The sequence below is a fragment of the Molothrus aeneus genome, chromosome 13, assembly GCF_037042795.1.
Source record: "Molothrus aeneus isolate 106 chromosome 13, BPBGC_Maene_1.0, whole genome shotgun sequence".
Classification (NCBI taxonomy): Eukaryota; Metazoa; Chordata; class Aves; order Passeriformes; family Icteridae; genus Molothrus; species Molothrus aeneus.
In genome coordinates, this window is record NC_089658.1 from 19,124,647 (window position 1) to 19,138,527 (window position 13,881).

Sequence of the window (13,881 nt, forward strand, 5' to 3'; positions counted from 1 at the left end):
GCAGGACACCAGTGCAGCTTTGGCAGGGGGTGCTGAGCACCCTGAGAGGCTCCAGTGGCTGTGCTGCCATAAATCCTGGGCTCCATTAATTCCCAGAAGTTCATTTTTCCTGGCAGGAGGCACCAGGGAGGGGCAGAGCCACGCTGGGCCTTGGTGCCGTGCCCTGGTGTGGCCCCCGAGGGGCTGGGGAAATGATAAAAGCTGGGGAATGATAGAGGAGCTTCTCTGGTACCAGCAGAAAAAACCTGGGTTGGAGCAGGGATGTGGAGCTGGAAGTGTTGGTGTGGTTTGGTTGGAAAAACGATCAAAGTTCTTCTTTGGTATCAGCAAAAATGGCTGGGCTGGAGCAGGGGTTGGAAGTGGAAATTTTGGCTGAAAAATGGTGAAAATTCTTCTCTGGTGGCAGCAAAAAAATCTGGGTTGGAGAATGGATTGGAGCTGGAAGTGTTGGTGTGGTTTGGCTGGAAAAATGGGAAAAGGTGAAAAACAGATCAAAGCTCTTCTCTGGTCCCCAAAAAAAAAAAAACCCACAAAAAATCTGGGTTGGAGCAGGGGTTGGAAGTGGAAATTTTGGCTGAAAATGGTGAAAATTTTCTCTGGTATCAGCAAAATAATCTGGGTTGGAGCAGGGATGGGGAGCTGGAAGTGTTGGTGTGGTTTGGTTGGAAAAATGATCAAAGTTCTTCTTTGGTATCAGCAAAAATGGCTGGGATTGGAAGTGGAAATTTTGGCTGAAAAATGGTAAAAACTCTTCTCTGGTATCAGCAAAATAATCTGGGTTGGAGCAGGGATGTGGAGCTGGAGGTGTTGGTGTGGTTTGGCTGGAAAAATGGGAAAAGGTGAAAAACAGATCAAAGCTCTTCTCTGGTCCCAACAAAAAAAAAAAAAAAAGAAAAAAAATCTGGATTGGAAGTGGAAATTTTGGCTGAAAAATGGTAAAAACTCTTCTCTGGTGGCAGCAAAATAATCTGGGTTGGATCAGGGGTGTGGGACTGGAAGTGTTGGTGTGATTTGGCTATAAAAAAAAGAAATCCAAGTTCCTCTTTGGTACCTGTAAAGCATCTGGGTTGGAGCAGGGCTGTGTGGCTGGAGATGTTTTTGTGTTTGGTGTGGTGGAGCTGCCTCAGGTTCTGCCTCTGCGCCTTTGGGGGTTTCCAGTGGATTCCCCCTGGTATCTGAACGCATCTCCTGAGTTTTGGAGAAGTTCAAATCACAGCTGAGGCTGACAGAGCCCTCCAAACAGGAGAAAATGGGGTTTTTACAGAAAAAAAAAATACATATATATATATATATATAGCTCTTTCTATGGCTGGTTTTGATCGGTTAGGTGCCCATTTTTCTATAACCCAAGGGCAAAATGGATTTTTTTCACCTGCAGGAGCAGAGAGCACAGAGCTGTTTGCAATTAGGAGGGAATGATTTGGGAAGAAAGGAGTTTTCCTGGAGGGGGAGGAGAAAAACATCACGAGGGGAGCAGAATTGTGTTGTGCCCTGAAAACTCCCTCATTTTGGGGCAGTGGGGAAGGGGTTCAAGTGATTTATTGCAAATCAGGCTTTTCTCGTTGGATATTTAATGAATTTTTCCTTCTATTTTTAGGATGTCATTGGCCAAGTTTTGCCAGATGCAACGACCACAGCATTTGAGTGTAAGTGTGACTCTTGTCAGCCAATTCCTTTGTCACCTTGCTGGGCTGTAACTGAAATAAATAATTTTTATGTTGTTCTTCTGATATTCTGATTCTATTTATTATTTTAAAATAAGTGATATTCATTATAAGTCATGGTTAAATATTTATGCATTAATGCAACTTCAATAATGGCACTAAAGCAAGCCATATTTTATTATTTAATCACATCTGGAATATTTCCACACAGGAGCTTTAATTACCAGCCTGACCTTACCGTGCTCTTACTCCTCAGTGCAATTTTATTGCTCAAATTAAATGAAAAGTATAAACTACCTGTAGGTCTCAGTTTAAAATTGCAATCCTCCAATCCTCCCAGCAAGTATTTAGGCTAATATCAGTTCTTTAAACCCTGCTTATTTTTATTTTTGAAGGGGTTCCTGGGGGATTGTCCTGTCTGGAGAGCAATCAGCTGCAAAGGGGAGTGCCCCAGGGGACAAAATACTGAAAAATTGGAGTTTTCTTCCAAATGGAGCAGGCTCCTGATGATCTCTTTTAATTTTTATTATGTTTTTCCTTCTGTTTTCCTTTGAGATGAAAGGAAATTATAATTTTTATTATATTTTTCCTCTGTTTTCCTTTGGATGGAGGGTGAGGGGGGACAGAGCAGACTTTAAATGGGGCCTTTCATTTTTGTAATTTTATTTTTATTTCTCCTCTTTTTGGAGCTTTGGGGCTCATTCTGCCTGTGGATAATCAAAGGAAATACTGATTTATGGTGCTTCCAGTCCTATTTAATGCTCTTTTTCTTTTCACACCTTGTGTTTTCCTCTCCCAAGACAGATTTTTATTTCTGAACCTCGGCGTTTTTCCCGCCCTGCTTTTGAACACCAGCCCTGAGCTTTCCAGAGCCTTGCAATTTATGGGGATTTTTTTCACTTTATTTGGTGTTATCTGGTGTTAACATTTGTGTGCCATCCCTGGCACGTCCCACTTGGGCTGTGTTTGAACTTCATGCTCCATCAGGGCGGCACCCACAGCAGCAGTGCCATGTGCAGGAGTCTCCTGGAAAATTCTGATTTTTGTTCTGCCTCCCAACATCTGCTCCTGTGCCTTCCCTGCGTGTCTCTAGTCTGTCATTTCCAGCTGCTGAGCCCATTTCCCTGCCACTTTACTGCCATCTCAAATATGTTATGGATATTGATGCTTTTCAAGGGGTTTGTGTTTTTTTTCCTTTTCCCCCCTGGATTTTCCTGCTTCAAGTTCAGTTCTCCATCGCTGCCTCAGGTGGGGGGAATTGTCTCCATCCCAGCTTTTTGTGGGTTTTATTTTGGTGTTCCCAGCCCCAGCATGGAAATGCAGATTCCCCCTGCTCTCCAGCCCCTGGCCCCTGAGCATCCTCCCAGCCCATCCCTGCCCCGCATCCCCGTTCCTGGCTGGCTGCAGATTTGGGGGTTTCGCTGCTCGGGGTTCATCTCCCATCTGCTGCTCCCTGCTGAGGATTCTTCTGAGGCTTCTTCCTCCATTTCAAATGGGGCTAAAAAATCCAGCCAGGACGGGGGGATTTTTATTTTTTGTTTGTGCTGAAAATCAGATTTGAGCGCTCTGGGCAAGGAGGGAAGCCTGGAAATCCTTCTGGGTCAGTTTTTGAGATGGTAAAGGAGCTCTGCTCAGGTTCAGGGCAGATTTTTCTTCTGGCTTTGCTCTTTGCCTGATTAATTTAGATTAATTTATATTTTTCTCTGCCTCTTCGTCCACATATTTTTAATTCCTTCTGTTTGTACCACCACCAGGAATTCTGCAGCTGGGAACTGAGTAAATTCCTCAATCATTTCAAAGGGATAACGTGGAATTTTTTCTGAATATTTTGCTAGAATTTTCCTCCTTTTTTTTTTTAATTTTTTTATTTTATTTTTTAATGGTCCCAGCTCAGTCTGTTCCCTCTCCCCAGACCTTTTATCCATAAATTCATCCCTCTTCTGCTTTCCCTCTGATCCCTCTTGTGGATGTGTGCTGCTCCAGTAGCTCTCTGCCTGTTTTAAGCTCCAATTTTGAGGTTTTTATGTTTTACTCCTCTTCATTGCTTTGGGGTTTGGTTTTTTTATTGGTTTGGGGTTTTTTTGGAGGGGGGGGTTTGGTTGTTTTGGGGTTTTTTTTTTAGTTTTGGGTTTTGGTTTTTTTTTCATTATTACCTTTCCAGAGGCAGAATGAACAAAATCCTTTTCTCACACAATTTGAATTCCTTGGGTTGTTTTTTCCCCTGCCCCAGATTCTTGGTTTGTTGTTTTTTGTTTTTTTTTTTTTTTTTTCCCCAGATTCTTGGATTTAATTTCCATAGATTCTTGGTAATTCCAGCCTGGGGAAGGTTTTAGGGAGGCAATTCCAGCTTGGGAAAGGTGCTCAGCTTCAGGAGAGGTTCTGGCACTAAAAAAACCCTGCTGAGAGTGAAGTTCTGAGCACTTTGTGCCCCTTCCAGGACAAAAATCCCAATTCTTGGTAATCAATATTTGGAGATCATACACCATTAGTACATTACTATTTCGGAGTCCTTGTGCAGTTTCTTTTTTAGATGTTTGGTTTTGTTTGCTGCTGTGAGTGCAGATGAAGCCCTGCCTGTCAGGGCTGTCCCTGTCCCCCTTCCCTTGCTCACTGGTGCCTTCCTCTGGCAGATGAGGATGAGGATGGGGACCGGATCACGGTCAGGAGCGATGAGGAGATGAAGGCCATGCTGTCCTATGTGAGTACACTGCCACAAACCCTCGCTTCCCCTGTGTTTATCATTTTTTCTTGGTGTTTTTTTGTCCCACAGCGTTTGACTGGGCCATGTCCCTGTGTTAAATTCCAATTTTTTGGTGTTCTGCGTGGAATGGAGGTGGTTTCACACCAGATCCATGGACAGGCTCCACTTCAGAAAAGAAAAAAGACTTGTTCACTTACTGATCATATCATAAACATTAAGAATAATGCATCTTAATGACTTTTGCATTAGGTATAGTGCAGGCTAAATGGACTATCAATTTCTTGTATTTTTTATGCAGTACTTAAAGTAACGGCTCATTAAAAATGAACCCCTGGGCTCTAAAAATTTTTCAAAATCTACTTTCATCTGGAGCCTGCTTCACCCCTCCTAACAGAGGAGTTTCATTGTAGCTGCAGGCTCAGTGTTCACGGAGGATTTAAAGATGTGGTTTGTGTTTTTCAGGGGAGATGGATGTGGCTGTGTGTGCCTTTGTGTAGGTAGGGGTGTGTGAAATCTGTCTGCATCCCCAGAAATAGAAATAGAAATAAATATATCCCATTAATAGCAAGAAATATCCTGCAGAGGGGGAAGGGTGCAGTTACTGATGGCCACAGAACCATTTGAATCAAGTGGGGGAAAAAATATCCTTGAACTTCTCTTTTCAAAGGAAATGAGTGAGGAGGAGGGGTAAAAAATGGGGATTTTCCCTCTGGGCCAGAAGGATCAAAATTCCCAGAAATGACCTGGCAGAGCCAAGCCCTGTTTGAGAGCACCCAGAGGTGATTTGGGGGGAATTCAGAGGATCCCAGACTGGTTTGGGTGGGGAGGAACCTGAAATCCCAGCCAGGGACACCTCCCAGGCTGCTCCAGGGATCCATCCCAGGGATCCAGGGGCAGCCCCAGCTGCTCTGGGAATTCCAGCCAGGAATTCCTTCCCAAAATCCCACCCAGATTTCCCAGTCTGAATCCATTCCCTGTGTCCTGTGCCTCCCTCAGCAGCCCCTCTCCAGCTCTCCTTTAGGGTCTCTGAGCATTCCCTGACCTTTCCCTTCTGCAGGAGAACATTCCCAGCTCTCCTTTAGGGTCTCTGAGCATTCCCTGACCCTTCCCTTCTCCAGGGCAGCATTCCCAGCTCTCCTTTAGGGTCTCTGAACATTCCCTGACCTTTCCCTTCTCCAGGAGAACATTCCCAGCTCTCCTTTAGGGTCTCTGAGCATTCCCTGACCTTTCCCTTCTGCAGGAGAACATTCCCAGCTCTCCTTTAGGGTCTCTGAGCATTCCCTGACCTTTCCCTTCTGCAGGAGAACATTCCCAGTCTCCTTTAGGGTCTCTGAGCATTCCCTGACCCTGCCCTTCTCCAGGAGAACATTCCCAGCTCTCCTTTAGGGTCTCTGAGCATTCCCTGACCCTGCCCTTCTCCAGGGCAGCATTCCCAGCTCTCCCAGCCTGGCTCCTCCCTATGCTCCAGGTGCCTGTTTGGGTTTTTTTTTTCTCCCCAGATTCTTGAGAATTCCAGTTTGGGGAAGGTTTTAGGGAATTCCAGTTTGGGGAAGGTTTTAGGGAGGGGATTCCAGCTTGGGGAAGGTTTTAGGGAGGGGATTCCAGCTTGGGGAAGGTTTTAGGGAGGGGATTCCAGCTTGGGGAAGGTTTTAGGGAGGCAATTCCAGCTCGGGGAAGGTTTTAGGGAGGCAATTCCAGCTTGGGGAAGGTTTTAGGGAGGGGATTCCAGCTTGGAGAAGGTTTTAGGGAGGGAATTCCAGCTTGGAGAAGGTTTTAGGGAGGGGATTCCAGTTTGGGGAAGGTTTTAGGGAGGCAATTCCAGCTTGGGGAAGGTTTTAGAGAGGCAATTCCAGTTTGGGCAAGGTTTTAGAGAGGGAATTCCAGCTTGGGGAAGGTTTTAGGGAGGGTATTCCAGCTTGGGGAAGGTTTTAGAGAGGCAATTCCAGCTTGGGGAAGGTTTTAGAGAGGGAATTCCAGCTTGGGGAAGGTTTTAGGGAGGGAATTCCAGCTTGGGGAAGGTTTTAGGGAGGGAATTCCAGCTTGGGGAAGGTTTTAGGGAGGGAATTCCAGCTTGGGGAAGGTTTTAGGGAGGGAATTCCAGCTTGGGGAAGGTTTTAGGGAGGGAATTCCAGCTTGGGGAAGGTTTTAGGGAGGCAATTCCAGCTTGGGGAAGGTTTTAGGGAGGCGATTCCAGCTTGGGGAAGGTGCTCAGCTTCAGGAGAGGTTCTGGCACTAAACAAACCCTGCTGAGAGTGAAGTTCTGAGCACTTTGTGCCCCTTTTCCCTCCCTGTTTGGGTCCAGCAGCTCCCTGGAGCTCCCTCCCCCCAGAATTCCTGGTGGTTCTCTCTCTTTTCCTGGGAAAATCTCGGCCATTTTTTCCCTTCCAAGTGGCAAACTTTGAATTCTCTTCCAGATGAATCATGCCTTGGGAAGGTCATTTTTTTGCTATGCTTCCAAGCTCACTGTTCAAGTTTCAGTACATTAGAGTTCTGATTGCCCAACTCTCTGCTTTCCCTGCAAAATTATGGGATGCCTGGAAATGACTTCTTTCTGCTTCAGCAGCTTCTTCTTCTCTGAAAAATTTTTCTCCTCAGTTTTAAACTAATTTTTTATTTGAGTGTTGCACTGATGGTTGAACTTCCTCACATCCTATGGGCTTCGTTTTGGGATGTGTTTACCAGGAAACAAATGTTCTGAGCCTGGGAAATGAATTCATTCATAATCTTGGGGAGGGGAAATGCTCATTCTGAGGCCTGCAACAAATATTTGGAGGATTGGCCAGCTGGGAAAGAATTTCAGGGAATTTTGATGTGGTGCAGGTGTTCTCTAACATGTAAATAAAGTGGATTTTTTTCAGTTTAAGGAGAAAAAACCAATTCCCTTAGATTGCACTTTGGAACATATAACTGGGAAGATATTTGGGATAATTTTGATATTCGGGGTCATTTGGGTACTTTATTTGGGGTCATTCTGGTACCTTATTCAGGGTCATTTTGATATTTTGAATAATACTTATTTGGGGTCATTTTGGTATTTATTTGGGGTCATTTGAATATTTATTTGGAGTCATTTTGATATTTTGAATAATTTTGAACCTTCCCTTTAGGTTCTTTGCTTTATGAATTTGAAAAGAATTTGCTTCAGGTCTGGAATTCCCTCAGATGATGCAAAACTGCTTTGAGTTAGGCCGATTTTGGGGGGTGTAAATGGGATTTTTTCAGTGCTGGGCAGTGCAGGTAATTAAGGACAGCCGTGGAGCTGCTCTGGAGCTGTTGTCTTGTATCTGTATAAACAGGCAGTAATTTTTTTGACAGCCACTGATTGGAAAGTTGCTTGCAGCTCTCTGAAAGCAAGGGCTACATGCTCTGGATCAATAAGTGGCAAATTTCCCATTAAAAAGAATACCTGAACAATGTTCCAAATAGCCACTGGCATCTTAATTTTCCATGGAAACCTCCAATGCTGGCCTGTGGAGGACAAGTCATTTTCAGACAATTTTTCCAGACTACTTGTTAACAGTTATTGCTGTCCCAAAAGGTTGACAGCTTACATGATTGATATTTCATTTACTTGTCATCACTGGTGAGTAATGGAGAGGCTTTTCCTCCCTCCCTCCCTCTCTCTCTCTCTCCCTCCCCCTCTGTTATATTTTTTGGGGGGCAGGAGCCGCTCTCAGGTGTGTTTATTTCAGCTGGATATTCCAGGGAGGGATCAGAAATGGTCCTGTCCTGTGTGGGGATGCCTGCAGGTCCTGGAATTCTCTTGGTGAGGGGGGAATTCCGAAGCTGAAAGCTCATCCCGAGGGCAGGGACAGCTTCCACCACCCCAGGCTGCTCCAGCCTGGCCTTGGATACTCCAGGGGCAGCCACAGCTGCTCTGGGAATTCCAGCCCAGCCAGGAATTCCTTCCCAAAGTCCATCTCAATCTCCACTTTCCCAGTCTGCAGCCATTCCCTGGCTCCTGTCCCTCCATCCCTTGTCCCCAGCCCCTCTCCAGCTCTCCCTTGGGGTCTCTGAGCATTCCCTGATCCTTCCCTTCTCCAGGAGAACATTCCCAGCTCTCCTTTAGGGTCTCTGAGCATTCCCTGGACCCTTCCCTTCTGCAGGAGAACATTCCCAGCTCTCCTTTAGGGTCTCTGAGCATTCCCTGATCCTTCCCTTCTCCAGCTGAACATTCCCAGCTCTCCCTTAGGGTCTCTGAGCATTCCCTGACCCTTCCCTTCTCCAGGAGAACATTCCCAGCTCTCCTTTGGGGTCTCTGAGCATTCCCTGATCCTTCCCTTCTCCAGGAGAACATTCCCAGCTCTCCTTTGGGGTCTCTGAGCATTCCCTGACCCTTCCCTTCTCCAGGAGAACATTCCCAGCTCTCCTTTGGGGTCTCTGAGCATTCCCTGACCCTTCCCTTCTCCAGGAGAACATTCCCAGCTCTCCTTTGGGGTCTCTGAGCATTCCCTGACCCTTCCCTTCTCCAGGAGAACATTCCCAGCTCTCCTTTGGGGTCTCTGAGCATTCCCTGACCCTTCCCTTCTCCAGGAGAACATTCCCAGCTCTCCTTTGGGGTCTCTGAGCATTCCCTGACCTTTCCCTTCTCCAGGGGAACATTCCCAGCTCTCCCAGCCCAAGCATCTTGCTGGGTTTTGATGTTCTCAGCTCTTTTCCAGCCCTTTTTGCCCATTCTGAGGGTTTTTTTTAACCAACAAACATCCCTGGATCACTGCAGCAGCTCCTGCTCAGTGTCTCAGGGTGTCTGCAGGGGCTTTTTGGGGTCACAGCTTTGGGATCCTCTGTGCTGAATCTTCATCACTGCCCAGAATTCCAGACCCCTTTGGGATTCCCTTGGAGCTTTCAAACTGCCCAGTTTTGGGGTGATTTAGGGGATATTTGGGGTTTATTTGCACCAAGTCTTTGTGGCCGTGTTTGGTTTTCCTGGCTCCTCCAGCTGTGGCAGCTGCTGCCTTTGCTGTGAATATTCCATGCTGTAAATATCTCACTTCCTCACCTGCTGGAGCATTCCCAGCTCTCCCTGCTGAGGCAGGAGCAGATCCCTGTGGCCCCACAGCTCCCTGTTTTAAATTCCTTTTTGTGGGAGCACTGCAGATGGGAATGGAACCATCTGAGGGCTGATCTGCACCGTGGCAATTACAGAGAAAATGAAAATACACAGAACTAAACAATCCATAAGTGCTTTTACCACTCCTGGGTTACTGACTCATCTCCTTTTTGGGTTTTGTTTTTTTTTTTTTTGCAGTATTACTCCACTGTGATGGAGCAGCAAGTGAATGGACAATTGATAGAGCCTCTGCAGATCTACCCACGAGGTAATGCTGAGCAAATCCCAGTCATCAGCCCAGGGAACTGGTGCTGGAGCAGCTCCTGGCACGTTTTGGGGAGGTTTAAATGCACACAGCATCGTGTTTACCTCTTAATTTGGAGAGAGGAATTCATTATTGTGGGGAGTGTGGAGAAAAGTGCATTTATTGCATAGAAAGCAGCTAATTTCCTGGAGTAAATTAGACTAACGAGGTTTGCAGAGTACATATTTAAGTACATTTAAAGAACTCATTGGTGATGGTTCTTTCCAAGCAAAGCAGATGAATAACTGAAGGCTTGGATACTTATGAAAATTGGGCTTTTTAAAGCTGTTTTCATGTCATTAATCAGCCTGCCAGGCTGGGGAGTGTCCCTGTCACCACTGTAGCCACAGCAGCTCCAGCCAGGACACGTTTTTGTCTGAAATTTGGGCATTTAGTGCTGCCCAAATATTCACAAGCACCTCAGTAATTCTCCTGAACAGGGAGAGACGTGATCAATTCTGTGGGCTGAGGCAGTTAAAAATAGGTCATCTCCAGGCTGACAAAAATCCATGGGCAGCTCGGGAGGGTTTTTGGGAATGCTCTCTCTGAGCTCCAGGAATGCTTGGGAAAAGCCTCCTGCATGACATAATTCATTCAGATCTCAGTAGCCAGGCTCTGAATCTCTGCCTCTTAATTGATGGAACTGAGAAGGTTGAAATTCTCCAAGTAAATCTCCCAGCAATAAATTAATTGAAATAATTAAAAATTAAACTCCCCTCACTTAGCAGATATTACACAAATAATCATACTGTGAGGCTCCCAATTAAACATTCCACACTTCCATTACTTACAACTCTCTGAAGTTTGAATTGGGCAATTAACAGGAGCCTCCTCAAACCCTGCTAACGAGCTCTCCAAAGAGGCTGGGTGGGGGTCCTGGGGGTTCCCTGTGCTGCCCTGCCAAGGGGACAGGAGTTTGAGGGCTTTGTGGGAAATGGGGGAATGTGGGAAATTGGGGTTTGTGGGGAAAATGGGGGCTTTGTGGGAAATGGGGGCTTTGTGGGAAATGGGGGCTTTGTGGGAAATGGGGGTTCTGTGGGAAATGGGGGAATGTGGGAAATAATGGGTTTGTGGGAAATGGGGAAATGGGGGCTTTGTGGGAAACGGGGTTTGTGGGAAACGGGGTTTGTGGGAAATGGGGGTTCTGTGGGAAATGGGGCTTTGTGGGAAATGGGGTTTGTCTGGCTCAGGCTGGCAGGGTCTGGACGGGAGGGGATTCCCAGGTGTGGGAGCTGTGACCTCCTCAGGGCAGGGAGAGGGAGGCGTCTCCTGCCTCTTCCCAGGCATGGATCATGGAATCCTGGAATGGTTTGGGTGGGAAGGACCTGAAATCCCATGGATCCCATCCCATATTAATGATTCCATCTCATCCCCATTCCCATCCCATTCCATGGGCAGGGACACCTTCCCCTGTCCCAGGTGCTCCCAGCCCTGCCCAGCCTGGCCTTGGGCACTCCCAGGGATGCAGGGGCAGCCACAGCTGCTCTGGGAATTCCATCCCAGCCCTCCCCACCCCTCCCAGGCAGGAATTCCTAATTCCCAATATCCCAATATCCATCCCTGCCCTATCCCATTTAAACCATTCCCAGTGTCCTGTCCCTCCATCCCTTGTCCCAGTCCCTCCCAGCTCTCCTGGAGCCCTTTAGGGGCCCTGGAGAAGCTCTGAGGATTCCCTGGATCCTCCCCTCGTGGCTCAGAGGAACTGGGTGATCTGAGTAGGTTGGGAAATCTTGGAATTGTCCTTTAAATCTTTACATTTCCCTGTAAGCACCCAGTCCCAGGGAGTGCTGCCAGGAGCTGCTCACGCCTCACCCGCTCTGGGTTTAAAGCACATTTTGGGATTTAAAATTCTCCCTTTGGCTCCTTCCTGGAGAGCCAGCCCTGGGAATTCCTGTTCCTGCTGCTGTGTCCGGGATGATCTCCTCTGGCTGGGCAGGATTGGGAATTGTCTCAGTTCTGCCCCAGCCTCATTCATTCCCCCCGGCCACCCCAGATGCTCACCCCTGCCTCAGCTCGGGCTCTGCTGCATTTCCCCCTCCCCGCTCCCTCCAAACTGCTCCAGAGCTCACGTTTTGTTTCATTCTCCCAAACCACCCCCTTAAAACCCCCTTTTTTCCTGGGTTAGAGCCTCCAAACCCCCCAAACCACCCCTGAACTCTGCAGCTCCTCTGAAATATCCAACAAAATCACAAAATCCGCTTTCCTGCTCTTTTTTTTTCTCCTGCTTTCTTGCTCTCTTTTTTTAAATTTTTCTTTTCTCTTCCCTGTCTCCTTGTCCTGCCTCTGTAATGAACATCCCAAATTTTAGCAGCCCTTTTCTCCTGTGCCCTTCTGGCCCTGGCTCTCCACGTTCCCCACTTGAAAGCCCCAGCAGCACCTGCAGCTTTTCTGCCTCCAATTTCCACTTCTTCCCTTTTAAGAGATTCCTTTGCAAATCCTTTGAGTTCTTTTCCTTTCCTGCCTCTCTAACTTCTGAGGAAGCCTCAGCTCCTGCTCCCAAAAACTCCTGTATTCCATAAAAATCCTGTCAGGAGTACATTTCCACGTGCCAACCTGTGTTACCTGGGCTGTGCTTTATTTATTTCATAATAAAAGTATCTTTAAGGGGGAAAAATTAGCATTTTCTCTATTTTAATAGGTTTATTATTGCTGATTAGGTAATAAGAGGCAGAGGGGGATTTTATATTAAAAATAAACATCTGTATGTGGTGTACATATAAATATAGAGAAAGAGATATAAAAATATATATATGTGCACACATTTTTTGTATGTCTATAAATCATATTCATTTTCCCAAAATTAAAACATTTTTAGATGGCTATATATATTTTTATATATGTAAAAATTAATAATTTTTATATATCTACATATATTTTTAAATATCTACATTTTTTGTATAGCTACATATATTTTTAGTATATCTATGTATTTATAATTCTATATTTTTATATAGCTTTATATTTTAAACATAGATGTATATAAAAATATATATGTATATATTTTTATATATGTGTATATTTTATATATGTATATATTTTTATATATGTATATATTTTTATATATGTATATTTTATATATCTACTTACATTTTTTAATACGTATTTATAGATATTTATATCTATTTATCTTTATCTTTTAACTATGTTATTTACATCCTGTTTGTGGAAGGCAAGGTGAACAGAGCATCCAAATACACACCCTAAAAATCAGTATTCATGGAATATCTTGTTAAAAATGTCAGCTTTAATCTATTGGCAAACTAGAATGGGCTTATATGTATTTATAATTTATAATTTTGGGTTGGTATTTTTTTACTAGGTGCTATTTTCCCTCTTTGGGTGCAGGTGGTGGTTTTGGATGTTGTTGAAAGGCACGTGGCCCCCAGTGCTGTGTTTAATAACCATCACCTGTGTCCTCCTGCCTCACGAATGGTTCTGCTCTCAGAAACAGGAGGGATTAAAAAAATCAGAATTTCTGCCATCCCTCAGCAGTGCCAGCCCCTCTAACACGGCCTTGCAGGGCGCTGGCGCTGGGACACGGAGCTCTGGGGCTTCCAGAAGCTCATCCCTGAGTGAAGAACGGGGAATGTGCCCCTGGAGGCAGCTCAGGGAAAGGTTTCCTCCTCCTCCTCCTCCTCCTCCTCCTCCTCCTCCTCCTCCTGCAGCAGCTCACCCCTCTGAGCCCAGCCACCACCATCCAGTGCCACGTTTGGAGCTCTGCCCCCAAAAAGTGACATTTTCAGTGGCATTTATTCAGTATTTAGCTCTTATTTAGTCAGTATTTACTTTTTTTTTTATTCAGTATTTACCAGAGAGGCTCTCTGCTGTTACCCCTGCCATGGTTTGTCCCCTGTTTGGTTTCCCCAGGTTTTCCCCCATGTTTCCCCCATATTTACCTTTGATTTATTCAGTATTTACCCTTTGGAGGCTCTGCTATTGCCCCTGTCGTGGTTTCCCTCCAGGTTTGGGTTTTCCCCCAGGTTTTTTTTCCCTCAGGTTTCCCCCATGGTTTTTCCTCCATATTTACCTTTTATTTATTTGGTATTTACCTTTTATATATTCAGTATTTACCAGAGAGGCTCACTGCTCTTACCCCTGCCGTGGTTTTTTCCCCCCCGTTTGTTTTTTCCCCCCATATTTGCTTTCCCCCCTGGTTTTCCTC

At 45.7% G+C, this 13,881-nt stretch overlaps 1 protein-coding gene across 2 annotated transcripts in view; it reads left to right on the top strand.

The window, feature by feature from the left end:
* The window catches only part of MAP2K5 (mitogen-activated protein kinase kinase 5), a 120,135-nt gene that overhangs the window by 4,318 nt on the left and 101,936 nt on the right, over nucleotides 1-13,881 (top strand). For both annotated transcript variants that reach the window (XM_066558594.1, XM_066558595.1), the window contains exons 2-4: nucleotides 1,598-1,646; nucleotides 4,295-4,362; nucleotides 9,614-9,683. In XM_066558594.1, coding sequence (XP_066414691.1) covers nucleotides 1,598-1,646; nucleotides 4,295-4,362; nucleotides 9,614-9,683 — 187 coding nt within the window. The remainder of the gene's footprint in view (nucleotides 1-1,597; nucleotides 1,647-4,294; nucleotides 4,363-9,613; nucleotides 9,684-13,881) is intronic.